The sequence below is a fragment of the Artibeus jamaicensis genome, unplaced genomic scaffold (assembly GCF_021234435.1).
Source record: "Artibeus jamaicensis isolate MK-2021 breed Jamaican fruit bat unplaced genomic scaffold, CSHL_Jam_final scaffold_2172, whole genome shotgun sequence".
NCBI classification, from domain to species: domain Eukaryota; kingdom Metazoa; phylum Chordata; class Mammalia; order Chiroptera; family Phyllostomidae; genus Artibeus; species Artibeus jamaicensis.
In genome coordinates this window covers 1632767-1649652 of record NW_026522031.1, presented here as the reverse complement: position 1 = coordinate 1649652, position 16886 = coordinate 1632767, and the positions used below count along the sequence as shown (strand labels likewise).

The 16886-nt window shown below is 46.9% G+C and overlaps 1 protein-coding gene across 1 annotated transcript in view; it reads left to right on the top strand.

Annotated features, from left to right (window-relative positions):
* Nucleotides 1–2161: 2161 nt before the first annotated feature.
* Nucleotides 2162–16886, top strand: part of KDM7A (lysine demethylase 7A) — a 74503-nt gene continuing 59778 nt past the window's right edge. Inside the window, exon 1 of the mRNA XM_037138777.2 lies at nt 2162–2425. Coding sequence (XP_036994672.2) covers nt 2232–2425 — 194 coding nt within the window. The 5' untranslated portion in view covers nt 2162–2231. The remainder of the gene's footprint in view (nt 2426–16886) is intronic.

Genomic DNA, 16886 nt, shown 5'->3' with positions numbered 1-16886 from the left:
GAGGTCGACCACAGGTAACGGAAACTGTGGCAAGTGAAACCACGGAATAAAGGTTGAGTGGGTGCTACTGTATATTTACTTAATAGAGTAATTTGAAGGTAACCAATCTCCTCTCTGCACTGCTGCCCCCTCCTCTGCCAGGCTGCACTCTTCCCCCTTCCCCCACCCATGCTGACATCCCAAGGCCAGGTGGCCTCTCCAGGAAGGTGAGAACACCCCACCCAGGCGGCTTCCCTATTGGATGCCTGCCTCACCAGTGTCCAACGTGGCAGCTTGGGCTGCCTTCCCTTTCCTGACACATTGCTGTACTGTCTCCTGCTAATGCTCATCTCCTACAATGTACTTTTAAAATTACATCGTGATCTCTTTTGCTTGTTATAAAACCTCTGTGAAGTGGTTATGGAAGGTATTATTATCCATATATATTTTTTCTGAACAGGTCTTCAAGGATCCAGGTTCAAGAGAAATGAGGTGACTTGCTCGAGGTCGCACTGCTTATATAATGCAAGCTCTTTCCACGCATCATTCCACCATGCCTCTGATTAGAAAATGTCAAAATTACCCTCCCTTTTCTCCAGTAGAAATATGTTTCAAACTCATTCACTTTGCAGCCAACTCTGATTTCCAGGTGGTTCCCCCCCCCCCCATAACATATGTGCCAAACAGTGGTGTGGTAGAAAAAGGATTGGATACAGAATTAAGAAAGTTAAACTTTACCTTCAGCTCAGATCTGAGGCTTTAGGCAAATTACTCACTTACTTAAACCCTAGAAAGGGTAGAATAGGCCCTAGCTGGTGTAGTTCAATGGACTGAGTGCCAGTCTGGGATCCAAAGGGTTGCTGGCTCGATTCCCAGCCAGGGCACATTCCTGGATTGTGGGCCAGGCCCCCAGCACAGGGTGCTGGAGAGGCAACCGCCCATTGATGTTGCTGTTCCTTTCTTTCTCCTTCTCCTCCCCTCTAAAAATAATTAATCAAACCCTTTAAAAAAAGTTTAGAATAGATCAGCGATACTTGGGTCTGGGCAAGATGGGAGCTATAGGGTGTTTCCCAATGATAGAAATGCTTGTGAAATTCAGGTACAAATATCTGATTCAGAAGTCCTTAACATTCTTTCCAATCTGCACACTCATGGTTTAAAAGTAACTTCTCTCAGGTCAACATTTGTTACCTGTTTATAACCTTATAAATCCCACCCTTTATTTAAAAATATTTATTAATGGTGTATTACATGCCAAGTACCATATTATTATTATTATTATTATTTTGCAGTATCCCTTTCTGAGGTGTCACCGTCATTTAGAATTTTATCCCTATCTTCTACACTTGCGAGTCAAAATCATTGGCATCTAAGTCATGTAATTTATAAACTCGCGGGGTTCCTCTCCAGTTGTTTCTCCACCAACCACATTTCAAGGCTGGTCCCTCTCCGCTCACAGACATTAAAGAACTGCTCTTGGGAACAACCTCCTTCGCCTCACAGGCTCCATCCACACTTTGATTTCTGAGCTGGTCGGTGGGAATTCGGGTGGGCCGGTTTCAAAGTTTGTATGACCCTCACTCTCCCACCCCCACCACACCCTTGCACCCCAGCGGGGCAAAACCAGCTTTGCGTGCTGTTAGCTCTCGGCTTGGTGCCACGGAGGTCGCGGGGCGGCTGCTAATTGATGTAAGACTCTTCCCCGTCCGGAGGCGGCCCTGGCCGGGGCTCTAACTTCCTCGGTTCCCCTCCTCCGAGCACAGACGCAGCGTGTGCCGCTGCGCCCTGCACAGGAACTTCCCCGGCCTCGCTTTCGTTCGGAAAGCGCCGAAGCCGGCTCTCCGCCTGCACCCACCGCCCTCCCAGGTCCCAGCGCCCCGCACCACCCTGCGTGTCCTTAGGAAGCCTCGGGCTCCCTCCGCCTCCCCCACCCGCGTGCCCTTCAGCCGGTCCCTCCGCCCGGCCGACGCGAGGGGAGCGGGGCGCGCGCGCGGGCGGCTGGACGACGTGCGCGAGACGCACGGCCCCGGCGCCGAGCGCCGGAAGGAGCCGGGCCAGGGCCTCGCGCGTCGGGCGCGCGCCGCTCACCCCCGCGGCTCCGGCCCGCGGCCGCGCGCGCGCGCGCACTTAAGCGCCGCCGCTGCCTCCTGGGCTGCTGCTCCGGCTGCTGCAGGAGGCGGCGCTGGCTGGCGGCTGCGCTCGCTCCAGTCGGCAAGCGGAGCAGCGAGCGAGCGTGTGTGTGTTTTTTAAAGATGGCCGGAGCGGTGGCGGCGGTGGCCGCGGGAGCAGCAGCGGGAGCCGCCGCGGCAGCCGTGTCGGTGGCGGCTCCGGGCCGGGCCTCGGCGCCCCCGCCGCCCCCGCCGGTGTACTGTGTGTGCCGGCAGCCGTACGACGTGAACCGCTTCATGATCGAGTGCGATATCTGCAAGGACTGGTTCCACGGCAGGTAAATAAACCCCCTCCAGCCCCGCCGCCGTCGCCGCCGGCCCCCGGCCAACCGCCGTCGCCCGGCCGGCCGCTCGCATCCTCTTCCGCCCGGCCGCCGCGCCGCGCCGAGCGCCCAGCAGCCCGGGCACCGAGCCCCTGGCCCGGGCAGCGGGACGCGCGGGGCCCCGGGCTCGCCGGGCGCCGGGCGGGCTGAGGGGGGCTGGTGGGATCGCTCGGCCGGGCGAAGAGTCGCCACAACAAACGGGAACAAAGGGGGCCGGCCGAGAAGTTGGCAGGCGGAGACCGGGGCGAGGAGACGCGGCCGGGGCAGGCGCCGGCGCAGGTGGCGGGCGGAGCGCCGGCCGGGCCCGCCGCCCCTCGCGGCGCCCGCAGCCCGGCTGCCGCCCCGCCCGCCCGGGAGTCGCTGCCCGCCCGGCCGCCTTGCCCCGCCGGCCACCGCGCCTTCCTTCCCGGCAGCGACCGGGTCGCGCAGCCCAGGGTCTTCAGAAATCACCCTTGTCCCTTCCCCCGGCAGATTCCCGTCGCGCCCCCTTCTCTGGGTCTTTATCAAACTTCCTCGGCCGGGGGCGCAGGGACGGGGGCGTCGGCAGCGCCAGCCCGGCGGGGCTCCGCGGAGTAAACAGAGCAACAGATGAGGCACAGTCGGGGACTTGGAAGATGCCAGTCGGAAGTTTGGGGCCCGGGGTCCCGGGCTGGGCGGCGGGTCGGCTCGGGGGTTGACCCCCACCCAGAGCGCCAGCACACCCTGTCCTGGCGCGGGCAGAGCGGATGGAGTGGGCAGCGGGGCCCGAAGGCACAGCCTCTGGTCCCAAACCCTCCGCGTCGCCCCCGCGCCGCAGCTCAAACTTTACAAAGAGTGAAATTTCCCGTCGCCCAAGGGGCTGGCGACACCCAGACGGCGTAGGGCTGGCGCCCGGGGCCCGGTGCGGGCGAACTTTCACCGGCCGGTGGGTACTTTGGCTCGGGTGGCGGGGGCGGAGAGCGTCGCCCTGAGCCTCAGCCGCCTCCTGCGTTTCGGGTTTGACGTTTGTGAGAGCTCGGGCCGCCTCCGCCGCCAGGCCGCCGACTCGTGTGTTTTGTAATCAAAGTGTGAGGCTAATAAAGGGCGGCGCCACAGCCTCTTGACTCCGGCGTGGGAGGGATTCGCAGGCATTTAAACAAAGAAACTAGTTGGGGTTGGGCTCCCAAAGTCCTTATTTGGGTGTTGTGGGAAAGCCTGCGGTCACCTTTAGATGAAGCAGGTTTCCCGAGCACCGTTTGGTGTTGAATCTTGGCAAGAGTACGCTCACGGCTAACAGCAGATATGGTGACTGATTGTAGGAAGTGTCCTTTGATTGACAGCAGGACATTTAAATACAGCCTCGGCTCCCCCCCTCCCCAATTTTACAGAAACACTACACGACCAGGCCAGATGTCTAGTCTCCCTCTACTGGCCCTGGGAGAGAAAACCATTTAAATTACAGCGTTCTTTCGGTGTTTAATGCTAGGTGCAGTTAGTTTTACTTAAATTCCAAGTACCGTTAGTTTTCATTGATTTTTCAGTTTGCACAGTTCTGACAGCAGCAACAGAGGAAAAATTCAACGTGTTGTGCCTGTAAAAAAAAAGCATCTTTATTTTCATATCAGATAATCTTTAACAGTCTGATCTGTGGTTGGGGAATATTGCTACAACCTTGACACATGTAATTAAAAATAAATTATCCAGCCTTGGCCCGGTTGCCCAGTTGGTTGGAGCATCGTCCCGTGCACCAAAGGGTTGAAGTTGGATTCCCTGTAGGGCACATACCGAGGATGCTGGTTCATCCTGGTTGGGATGGTACTGGAGACAACCAAGCAATGTTTCTCTCTCTCTCTCCCCCTCCCCCCTCCCCCTCTCTCCCCCTCTCCCCCCTACCTCTCAGTCCCCCTTCCTTCTCTCTCTCAAAAGAAATCAGTAAAAACATATCTTTGGATGACGAAAAAAATTATCCCAGTGTTTTTCATTGCTCCAAACTGATGTTTATCTATATTTCAATTATATGTAAAATTGAAATGTGAACATACCAGATCTTGCCAATTCTATTTCTACATCCCTCTGTTCCTGTAACATACCCTAGGCAACCAGAGTAGAGATTATCGAAAAGTGTAGATTTCATGTAAAATAAAGCCAGAATCCTTGGTGATTATGTAAATGCTTATATTTCAAAGAACTATTTTAGCTGCATAAGAAGTTAGTTCAATGGGGCAATGTGGAGATTTGATAGGTTAATAAATCTCAGGTAGAATTTTGTTTATCTTATTTGGGCTACTTAACACTGTAACCATGAAGAGCTACAGGTAGTCCACAGAGAAATTTGCAGTGCGTTTAGGTAAAAGTTTGAAAACCAGAGAATTTGAAGGGAAAATGAAGAGGGCATATGCAAAAGAGGGAGAGTGAGGCCCAAGTACACGTGCTCTGCTTTGTCACATAACTTTGTGCCACCTCATATCTGTGGAAGTGACTCTGAAATATTTTTTGAATCCAAGGTTTTTTTTTGTGTGTGTGTGTTTCTAGCAGTGCTTGAGAATTCAATGCAGTTTCAGGTGTCAGAAATTAGAAAATTTAGTGATACTGCTTTGTTATGCCGAAGCAATGTCTTAGTGGCAAGTTTAACTTTTTGTTTTATTTTTTTAAAGACTTTATTTATTATTTATAGAGAGCAGAGGGGGGTGGAGAAAGAGAGGGAAGAAACATTAGTGTATGATTGCCTCTCTGGCGCTCCCTGCTGGGGACCTGGCCTGTAATCCAGGCATCTGCCCTGACTGGGAATCCAACCCATGACTGTTCCGTTCACAGGCCAGCACTCAATCTACTGAGCCACACCAGCCAGGGCTAATTCTTAGTGAAGTATTGGTAATTCGGGGTCTGTGTGTTTTTCCTGTGATCAGTATTTAATGTTTGCTGTACCATGAAATGAGTGTGGTTTTTTTGAACACCACAAAATGTTTCTTATGTATTAGTTATTAAACAAATATCGCTTGCTTATGTGAGAATTGGCCCGTAAAGTACTAAGATGTAGCTTTCATTCCCCTGCTCAGCTTTCCCTTGGTTTCCAGGGGTGGTCCATTTGCCCAGGAGGAAGAGAGAGGAGGTGGGTGGGCACAGAGGATTGCCTTTACCTGGATAATTTCTTGATAATCTTATTTAAGTGGAATTCTTTTAACTCAAGCAATCAGTGAAGTTTGATATAAATTTGGTGTGCTCTGCCTGGGGTTCCTGACATCTGAAAACCTGAAAAGTTTTTGCCCTAATTTATTCTGACAGGGAAGGAGGTCCCTCCCTCGATGCTTTTCAGCGGGGTGGATGGAACCAGACCCCTCCAGGCTTGAGGCTGTTGGACTTTGTCTCCTTAATATTCCAGAACCCCCTCCCAATCTTTTTTTTATACGTGAGGGGGGAAAAAGAACACTTGCTGTGTACAATGTGTAATTGATACCCTAGGCCTAGGGCTGTGAGCTAAGGAATTTACAGGATTTTTCTGGGAAAGTTCCTTCCAACCTAGAGATGAAGTTCTTCCTTTCCGAGTCCTTGGAAGTAAGATAAGGGAGAGCTTTCCTGATGATGCCCCACCCCCTAATGTCAAGGTAGATGTCTTTCCATAGTACACTAACATGCAAAACTGCATCATTACGCTAGTTAAATTGTATTTTAATGCCTTTTTCTATTTTACTGCCAACACCTTTGTTTGTTAGACTTTTTAGGCATGTACTTTTCAATTGACAAAAGTCATACACTAGCCCCAGCTGTGTAGCTCAGTGGACTGGGTGCAGGCCTGTGAACCAAAGGGCTGCCTATCCAATTCTTGTTCTGGCACATGCCGGAGTTGACGGTCAGATCCCGAGTCGGGGGCGTGCAAGAGGCAACCACACAGAGGGATATTTCTCTCCCTCTCTTTCTCCTTCCCTTCCCCTCTCTCTAGAGATAAATAAAATCTTTTTAAAAAGTAATACACTATAGAGAAAATGGGAAATATAGAAAAGTATCAAACATATGAGAAAGTACCTGTATCTTCCAGAGATGAAGCACAAACTGGATTTCCTTTTATGCATTCCATTGTTACCTCACTTTTTCATTAACATACACGTATACTTTTTTCTGTACCTTTAAAGTTACTCTACAACATTTTCAGTGGCTGCGTGATGTTTAATTTCTCAGGAGTAAAAACATTTTAAAGCCATTCTCCTCTTGTTAGTTTACTACTCTTTTTTGTATTTCCTACGGATGGATGGTTGGCATTTTAAACAAACCATTGCGAGTGTCTCTAATTATTTCCTTAGAATAAATCAAATGAGTTATTATATGTAAAACACTTAGAAGAAGATCTGGCATGTGCAAGTACTCAGTATGAAGTTTCCTCGAAGTAGAATTATTAGTCACAGGGCTCAGACATTTTTAGTCTTCTTGTGCCCCTACAACCAGATTTTCCTCCAGAAAGGTTATTCCACTTTATAGTCTCACCAACAGTGCCCACCTCCAGTTCCCTGCATCCTCACCAGTTATTTATTATTAACCTTTTTTTTCCCCAAAACCCAGCCAAGCAAAAACTTTGCCAGTCTGCACATAAATATTTCCACCAGAAAGGTATACCCAAGATCATTTATGGCAGCACAGTTTATATGATCTACATATTGTAATAATGTAAATATCATTAACAGAAGATCAGATAGACTGTGGTATATTTATAAAATGGAATTCTCGTCAGTGATTTTTTAAAAAGCATGCACTATGGAGGCATCCATGCAACCCTATGGGTGGATCTCACAGATACGAAGTTGAATAAAAGCCAGACAGTGAAGCGTGTACTGTCTGATTCTCCTTCTGTGATGTTCAGGTGTATAGGCATAATTGGGTGAGAGGAGTCAGGCTAGTGCTTACCTCTGGAGAGTAATTGACTGAGAGGAGGCCCAAGGGAGTTTCTGAGGTTCAGGAAGTGTTCTGTGTCTTGATCTTGGGTGGTGGTTACATGACGATATACGGATGTAAAAATTCACTGAGCTGTGTGTGTGCACTAAAATTTTTTAAAACTTTATTTTAATGCTTGAAGTGTACTTTAATTACTTAAAAGTCAAGCAATTACAAACTTACCAATTTGGTAGCTGACATACAGTATTTTGTATTTTATTTTGTTTCTTGTTCCTGACTTTCATGGGATTGCTGGGCATTGTTTTTGGTGCTAGAAGTATAGCCATGAACAAAACAAAGTCCTTGCTGTTTTGTAACTTACTTGCTGTCTATGTAACTTACACAGTAGCCTCAGGGTGGTGGTGTGTGCTTGTGCGTGCGCGCGTTGGAGAAGGAGATAGAGCGGGCTGAGTTAGTATGAGGCTCCTTTCATATGGTGTGATTATAAAGTGCCTTGAGAAGAGGACATTAAGCACAGGAATATTTGGGATTTTATGCAAATGGTATGCTTTGAGGAGTAAATAATTTGATTTAACCTTTAAAAGGTTAAGTCTGGCCGCTGCATGAAGAATAGACTGGAAGGAGGCCAAGGTTGACAGGTAGATCAGTGAGAAAGCTATTGTACTAATCCAGGTGAGAGATGATGTTAAAAGTTTGAGTCAGCTTGGGTAATTTATAAATGTCATAGATTAATTTTATTCCTGAAGCTTGAATAAATGAAGAGCTTAGTTTAGGAGGATTCTTATCTAGAAGAATGCTCTTGGGTAGGACTTTCTCAGCTACTCTGGAGTCCCAGGAACTGAGTCAAACACTTATTAAATGCTTTCTGCCAAGTGCTAATCATTGTTCTAATTGCATTAGATGTATTAACTCATCTGACTCTTGTAGTCACCTTACTGAGTAAGTGTTGTTGTAATCCCCATTTTACATGAGGGATCTGAGGGTTAGTGAGATGGGTCACTTTTCCAGGGTCATAGCGCTAGTTTTCGAACTCAGGTGAGCTAACCTCTCAGATCTGAGGCATTCCGCCAGCAGGTGGTACTGGGTCTGTCTTCTTCTGCGCCCGTCTATGTTGAGGGGGTGGGGGTGGGGGTGGAAGGGGTGGGTGCATAGGTGGAACCGATGCAGTGGGATTCCAGAGAGATATCTGTAACATTTTTTGTTTTTGTTCTTTATTAAAATTGTCGTCTTTACCATAAATATGTTAATAATCATAATTGCCTTGGGAACAGTATTTATAAAATATGTGTTTGAAAAGTTTTAAAATTTAACTCTGTTTTCATCCTTGTTGTTAGGGATTTCTTATTGGAGTATACTTTGGTTAAAATTAGGGATGGGAATTATTTTTGAAATTCATTTTAGATACATTTCTCCTTAATGATGAAGTCTCTTAGTATTATAGCAAAACATACTAGGTGAACACACATCTCATAAGAGAACAAAAAGGCCATTTATTGAATTTTCAATATATTTTATTATATTTTTTCATCAATATCTTCTTTTGATTTGACAGTCATAGGAGAGTAGATATACTGAGTATTGGCTTCATAGATTTCACTTACCAGAGTTTTACACACGTATAACCGATTTCACTGTTTGAACAAAATGTGTTGTGATGCGGGATTCTTACCTAGTCTGCTTAGATAGACTGACAGTTCTCTCATCAGTCTTTTTTTTTTAACTCAAAGTTTGGGGCAGATTGCTGCTTGGTATGCTCTCATGGCCTGTGTTCCTAGATATGAAATTGAGTTTACTGAACATCTAAGGGGTAGAATGCCTTTATGTTTGATGGTCCTTAGTAAGGGGCTCACGAATAAGAATGGAGTAGATGTGGAGGGATTTGATTATAAAGTGAGCTTTGTTAGGTTTGAGCAATTGAAACTCCATAATAATTTGCACAGCTTTTGCATTGATTTTTAGAGAAGAAGGAGGGGGAGGGGTGTTGTGGGGGGGTGGATTGAGATTGAGAGAAACATCAGTGTGAGAGAGAAAAACATGGATCAGTTGCCTCCTTTACATGCTCTGACCTGGGATCAAACCCGCAACCCATTTGTGTACAGGACAATGCTCCAAACAACCAAGCCACCCAGCCAGGGCAGACTTTTTTATTTTTTAATTGCAGTTGACATTCAATATTAGTTCCAGGCGTACAGCGCAGTGGTTAGACATTTACATAACTTACAAAGTGATCCCCTCCAGAATTGTTGCACAGCTTACGAACAGTTGGCCCGTGCTGATCTTGTAGCTGCTGCCAAGTTTCTGATTCTCTTTTGCAAGTTACATTTTGTTACTGTAGTGATTGTTTACTTACTTTTCCACTAATATTAATATTCTTCTTCTCCCATTAATTATAGCTGAATTAATGGTGACTTGTATGATTTTTGTATGCTTGTGTGAGCCCCAGTTCCTTTGATTGGAGGATGGTTTTTTGAAACTAGGGTCTGGTGCTGGGCAGGCTCATCGCTTTTGGGCCTTCTCAGTGGATAGAGCTAGGAAAGGCACAATCGCACACGTGCACACACATCTGTGTCTGTTTCTGTTTTAATTGTCGGTATATATTAAAACCCGTAAGTTTTCGTAATGATAACTGTGATTCTCATCCGATACTTCGACGCCCGTTTTGGCCTCTTCCTTCTTCCCTTCCTTGTAACTTTTGTACTGTCGTGAGAAACCCAGCTCTCACTGTATACAATGGATTTATTTGTTCAGTCCCAGTGAGGACATAAAGTAGTTCTAAAATCGCCAACTCTTTGTAATTTAGAACAAATTTGCTAACCAGATTACAGTGTTTGTTTATAATTCTTTTTGTCTTTAGCCTTATAATATCTAGTCAGAACATCATCTTCCAAAGGTAGGTTAGTTCTTTTCTCGCCCACTGTAATGTGTTGTATCATTTATTTGTAATACAGTAGGTTGATTTGTTACTGTTCGTGTTGTCCTTTGGAGTCTTGCCACACTGTGGTTGGTTGCACTCGTTGGCTTGTATTTTGAGTGTGTGAAACATTACTGTCATTCCGAGAAGCCAGAGCTGTATGAAAGGCGCACTCAGACACGCGTGCCCTCTTCATCCCTCCTACGCCTTCGCTCCTTTCCCACCCACCTCCTGTAAGTCATCGGGCTCTTCAGTTTCTGGTTCATCCTTCCTGTGTAGTGTTTTTTGGTGCGTTTTCCCATAAATGAGCAGGTGCATGTGGTTTTTTTTTCTTTATATCTATTTTCTTTACACAAAGGGTAGCTTATGATAAATACTCTTCATTCGGCTTTTTCTCACTTACTAGTATGTACTGGAAATCACTTTATGTCAGTTCATAGAGATTTTCCTTAGTCTTTTTAACAGCTGTATAGTGCTCCTTCGTGTGGCTGTCCCCTGTTTTATTCATTTATTCTCTTGGGCACAGACATTTAGGTTGTTTGGAATACTTTGCAATTACAATCAATGTTATAATGAATCATCTTGTGCATATATACTTTCATATTGTTGGAGGCATATCTTCAGGTCAGATGACTAGAGGCGGGATGGCTTGGCCCAGAGGTGAGTGTGGGTGTCGTCTTGTTAGGACTCCCACACTCCCCTGAGGGGTTGGCCCGTCTGCACTCCACCAGAGGTGCACGTTCCGGACCTCAGGGTGCGCCGTCATGTCTTCATCACGCCCGTCTCCCAGTGAGAAGTGGCGTCCATGTTTCCACGTGCGTTTCTCTAGTTACTAACAAGTTAGAGCAACATCGTGTGTGTTTGGTGGTCATTTCCATTCTTATTTTTCTTTCTGAGAATTGCCTATTTATATCTTTTTCTGATTCTATCAGGTTTTTGGTCCTTTGTTCCTCAACTTTTAAGAGCTCTTTGTGTATTAGGGATATTAGCCATTTGTGGCATATATAAATATTATTTCCTAGTTGGTCGTCGTTTTATTTTTTGGTCCATGGTGATTTTTTTGCCATGCAAATTTGTAAAAATATATTTATGTAGTAGTCATATTTATCAATTATTTATTGGCTCTTTTATTAGTAAGCCTTACTCTCCCCCAAGTTGTTAAAGAGTATTTTACCTATGTTTTTTTTTTTTAGTACTTACTTTTATTTATTTATTTTATTAACTTATTTATTTCACTTCTAGATCTCTATTTGGAATTTATTCTTGAATATAGTATGTAATAAGAGAATGATTTTATTTTTTCCCTTAATGGCTACCCAGCTGCCCCAGCACTATTTATCGAAAAGTCCCCATTCGCCAGCTAATTTGACGTGCCCCCTTTATCATGGGCGGAGATTCTGCATGTGCCTGGGTCCGTTCCCTCACTTTCCGCTCCGTCCCAGTGATCTGTCTGTTCATGCACTGCACCCTCTGTTTTGCTTATGGAGGCTTTTATAATATGTTTTTAAGTCCAGTAAAACTAGGTCCAGTCTTGTGTTTACTTGTTTTAAGGGTTGTATTTTGGGTTATTCTTGCAGGTTTATTTTTCCATATGAACACTAGTAGCATGTTGCCTAATTTTATTAAAAAGCTGGATGCTATTTAGTTTGTATCCCATTGACTTGATAAATTAAGTTAGGGAGGACCACCTCTCCGACTGTTGTAATGCCTAGTCACTGTGTCCAGTAATGGGACGTCTCTTTTCTCTTTCTGTAATCCTCTCCTGAAGATATGTTTGTTGATTTGAGGGAGACAGACAGACAGACAGACAGACATTGGTTGCCTCCCATACGCTCCCCTACCAGGGGTTGTATCCGCGACCTGGGGTATGTGCCCTGACTGGGAATGGAACCCACAACTTTTTGGTGAATGGGACAGCGCTCCAACCAACTGAGCCACGCCTGCCAGGGGGGCCCAGAAGCATCTTTTAACATGTTCTCCTTGTTCTTGTAAATTGGTGTTTGAATGCAGAGAAGCTTGGAAAGATTCATGTTTTTTCCTCCAAGAAGATCTTAAGGGGGTGGTGTAGCCTTTCTTCGGGACGCAGACAACGTCCGGCCGTCTCTCTTTCCGTCGTGCTTGCGGCCGTGGGGCAGCGCCACAGCCATTCGGTCATTCATTCGTGGTTGAACACGGTGATAATTTAACTGTGAAATTCTTTCCTTGTTCATAGCTCTGCTGAAGAACTCCCATGGTGCCTCACCTGTCACCCACCACGCGTGGATGTGGGGCCGGTCCTTTTCACTTTATGTCATAAAGTCAAAGCAGTCACTTTATGACTGCTTTATGAGGGAATCTTGGGGTGTGTGTACACCATATGCAGAGGAGAGGATTTTCAGTCCTTGTACTTAATATAACTTGTAACGGGTCTGACTCATCTTCCTCTCTACATTCTTCTTATCCCAGTACTTTTTCTTAAGGCTAATTTTCTGTGTGCCTGGTTCTTTGAGTCACTTTTTGTTTTTTGCTAGACTGTCTGTTCCGGATGTCAGATGATCAACATTTCCTCAGATCCCATGGTGACGGGGAGAGCAGCGGCCCCTCTGTGATTCAGGGACTTCTTTCCTCAGACCAGCTTTTCCAACCATCCAAAGGCCAAGTAGTCAGCGCTGGACTCCGTCCCCTAACCTTCCTGTTCCTGCCTCTGCCTTTGTGGGCTTCCAGCCCCTGGCAGGAGAGATCAGACCCCCTGATCCGAAGGCGCTTTCTCAGTTTTCTCCTTTCTTAACCCCTCGTTGGAACTGAGCATCCTCTGGAAGCTCCAGCGCAGAGCTCTTTTCATCAGCCTCACTTTGCTGGGGCTGCCCTTCCCTTCAGGAGTGTGCCCCAGGGGGTCTCTCTGCCCGCCTCCTGCCCTCACAGGGGGCTTGTTGTCAGCCCCCCCCCCCCCCGCCTGGCCCCCACCTGCCGGCTGGTTCACTGGCCAGCTGCAGTCTCTGAGCGGTGCTTTCCTTTCTTGGACAGGACAGGGGAAGGCTGGTACAAGCTTCTTAGGACTCTGAAATTCAGTGGTGTTTGGAGATGGGTGACTCTCCTTTCCTTTCTGTCCCTGCCCCTGTGCCTTGGCACCATGTCAGTGATTTTTTATTTCACGTCCACGGTCGTGTTTCAGGCCTTCCTCGCCCACCGCCACAGCTTCTGCCGTGTCAGTGTAACACTTGTATTTTTTGAAACAACTTTAAAAGGACTTTGGTTTTCCCAAATTTAGTTTTGTCCTAAACAGAGGAGTCTGTTAGGTCATGTGTTTGTAGTGCTCACTACATGTTTTAATATTTGAGAGGAGATATACACATTGAGTTAAAGAGTTTTTTCTCATACAAATTGTGTGTGTGTAAGGTGGTCAGAGGGTGACAGTGGGCGATGAAAGGGTCATAACAGACTCGGGGAAGCACAAAGGTTTCTTTGACGGAAGAAGGTGTCAAGGACCGAAGACCTTAACCCGAGGAGGTGGATGGCTGTACAAGGCAGGAGACCCCGTGGAGTTTGTCCCATTGGCAGGATGAGCTGCCTCAGCCTTCGGTTCTTGTAAACAGGCCCTTCTTCCAGTGATAATCCATCTGGGACCTGATGCCTTGGGGTCCAGCCATTGTCATGGTGATGACGGTGCTGGGGTCCTCTGGATTCATTGCTACTTCAGTGGTGACCTTGCCTGCCCAGCAGGTGTGAGGAACGGCTCACAACCTCAGCACATCCCTTAGCACGTGGGCCGCAAGCTTGTGTGGCGGCTCCTTGCTCCAGGTGTGCACAGCTCTGCACTGCAGTCGGCCTTGAACTAGACCAGTGCAGAGTAGCTAAAAGGTTTGCACACAAGCCAGTTGTGGGTCTCCTCGTCAAGTTGGACAATTTTGTCTGTAATCTTTGTTCAGGAGTTAAGTATTAAGTATTATTAATATTGTACCCACTGGAAAGAAGGGATCTTTACATGAGTAAAGGAGCCCATCTGTTTTGTCAGAATAGCATATAGTCTTGAACTAACTGAAGTTTTTCCCTTCATAACTTTATTGTAGTCATTTTTTTAAAATTGATTTTAGAGAGGGATAAAGCGGCGGGGGAGAGAGAGATAAACATTGGTCAATTGCCTCCCATTCATACCCCAACTGGGTATTGAACCTGCAACCTAGGCATGTGCGCTGACTGGGAGTCAAACCTGCAACCTTTAGGTGTGTGGGGTGAAACTCCAACCAACTGAGCCACCCAACCAGGGTTACTTATTTGAAGTGTTAGTGCTGTGCATCTTGCATTCAGCCATTTGTATGTGAGCCACAGTTGCTAAAGTTTGCTTACTAGTATGGAGAGGTCTGTTTTCAGATTTAGAAAATTTCTGGAAAGGTAACTTCAGAAAGAAAAGGAAACAGCTAAGTCATTGGAAATTATATGTATTAGATCTCATTCCCTTTCATCTGTTCAAAGACATGCTTCTGCAGTTACTCCCCTCCCCTCCATACCATTTTTAACCCCATTAGTATGCAAGTAATATATAACCTTTATTAAAACACACACACACACACAAACTCTCTTGACCTGACAGTCCCCCTTCAGGTGCACCCCTATTTCTTTACACCCTTTATAGCAAAATTTATTTTTTAAAGTGCCCATAATTGCTATCTCCAGTTGTGTAGGGGTCTTCCTCGCCCCTTTTCCTAAGTGAGGTCCCGTTCTCTCTGAACGCACTGGGATTGGGCTTCATTTTGACTCTCCATCGTGACAGCGCTGGTCGAAGTTACCACTGAGCTTTGCCTTCTTTGGCTTCTAGGAAGTCCCCACCCTGGCTTTCCTCCCGCTTCACGACTTCTCCTTCCGAGTCCTCATTGCCAGTCCCTTCTCACCTCCCTGGTCTTTCTTACTAGTATGGAGAACCCCCCAGGGATCGGTCCTCAACAGGTCTCTTTTTCCAGCATTCATCTGAACCCCGTGACTTCAGCTTTCATCTGTGTGTGGCTGATCCCTAAATTTTTATCTCCTTGGTGGACCTGAGCTCTCGTGTTGGGTATGTAATTGTCAACCTTGTGTCTCCACCTGCTAAACTATGAACCTAGTATGGCCTGCTCCCCAGACCCGCTCCTGTTTCCCTTTCCTCCTTCCCACCGCCTTCCAGGTGTCTCTCCTAGGCTTGGTCTCTCCTCGCTGCTTCTCTTGTTCTCCTCGACCATCTCAAACACCCCCCTACTGCCTTCTCTACCCTCCCTCTACACCTTTCCGTGCCCCCCGCCCCGAGTACAGACTCGTAATTTAGTGTCACGCTTTCCTTTAAGCAAAAGTCTCTGGAAGTTCCCTGGTCATCACTGTGGCTTCTTCTGCCTTCATTTAAAAATAGTACCGGAGAGCTGCTTTCTCTGTGGGAATTCTCTTCAGGCAGCTAAAATATTTAAATTCCTGTTGTCTAAGAGACTGCCCTCTTTCCACCCGCCCCACATTTTATTCTACAGAACTGTCCAGTCTTACAGGCGGTTCCCGGTGGCCCGGCCCACCACGGTTCAGCCAAGCTGTGGCTTCCTTGGTGCTGAGACAAATTTTGTCTTGAAAGCCCATCAATCTGATGCATGTCTCTGGAACTGATACATGATACGTTGCCAGAAATTATTTTTTTCCCTGGAGAATTGATGAGGTCCAGCAATGCTTCTTCTCCTACACAGATCAGTTACAGATTTCCTCATCAAGTCGGACAATTTTGTCTTTAACCTTTGTTCAGGAGTTAAGTATTAGATATTAGTTTTTCATACTACAGAGTATTATTTACTTATACCTATTTACCTATCATAACTTCACTTACTATATAATAAATGTTTCTGCTTGTTCACTGTCCTGAGGCCATTGAGAAGTAATGGAGCGAAGGGATGAGGGACACAGTGGGCAGACAGTGAGCCCGTGTGTGCAGAGTGACCGAGTTAGGTGCATACGCATACCGGTTGTCTAGACCGGGATTTTACAGGTGCAGCAGACTGCATCCATATCCCCTGGCTCTCTGAGTTTCCATCTCTATTTCTGTGTCTGTCTTTTATCTCATGAAGACTTGCTGTTGAAAGCACTTGGCCTGAGGGCTTTCCTAGGCGACAGGAGCTCGGCAGCTTGCACTTAAGGCAGACTGGAAATTCTGGGGAGTTACTGGCTCTACCATGGTCTGTTGGGAGACAGTGGGTAAATGCCAGCTTCCTCTTCCTCGAGTGGGACCGTGCTGAAGCCCTTTGTACACAGTCTTCCTGATGTTCCCAAAGGGGTCTGTGCCCCTTCACACCCTCTCTGGCCCCTTCCCCGTCTCAGGTTTCCACTCCCTTCCCTGTCAGTGCTTCCGGGGCCACCTCCCCCACGAACACCTGCACTCAGATTTGTGTCAGGACCTGCTTCTGGGAGAACGAGGCCAGTGGAAAGTCATTAATGAGAAGAAAGGTCATAGCGAGAGATAATGGACTTGGAAGTAGAGTTTGGATCCCGTTTATTAGATAGCAGCTAGCAGATTTTTTACACAACAGTCACATTTACTACGAATCAGTGCCCGTGTCACAAGTGCGCTTCCATTTCTTCTGTGTCTGTGCGGACACGCGGGAGCGAGGCTCTCAGAGCTGCCCCCTCACCTCTTAGCGTAGTTTTCCAGTCCTGCCTCCGGAAGGTGTGTTACCTTGAAGTTTATGT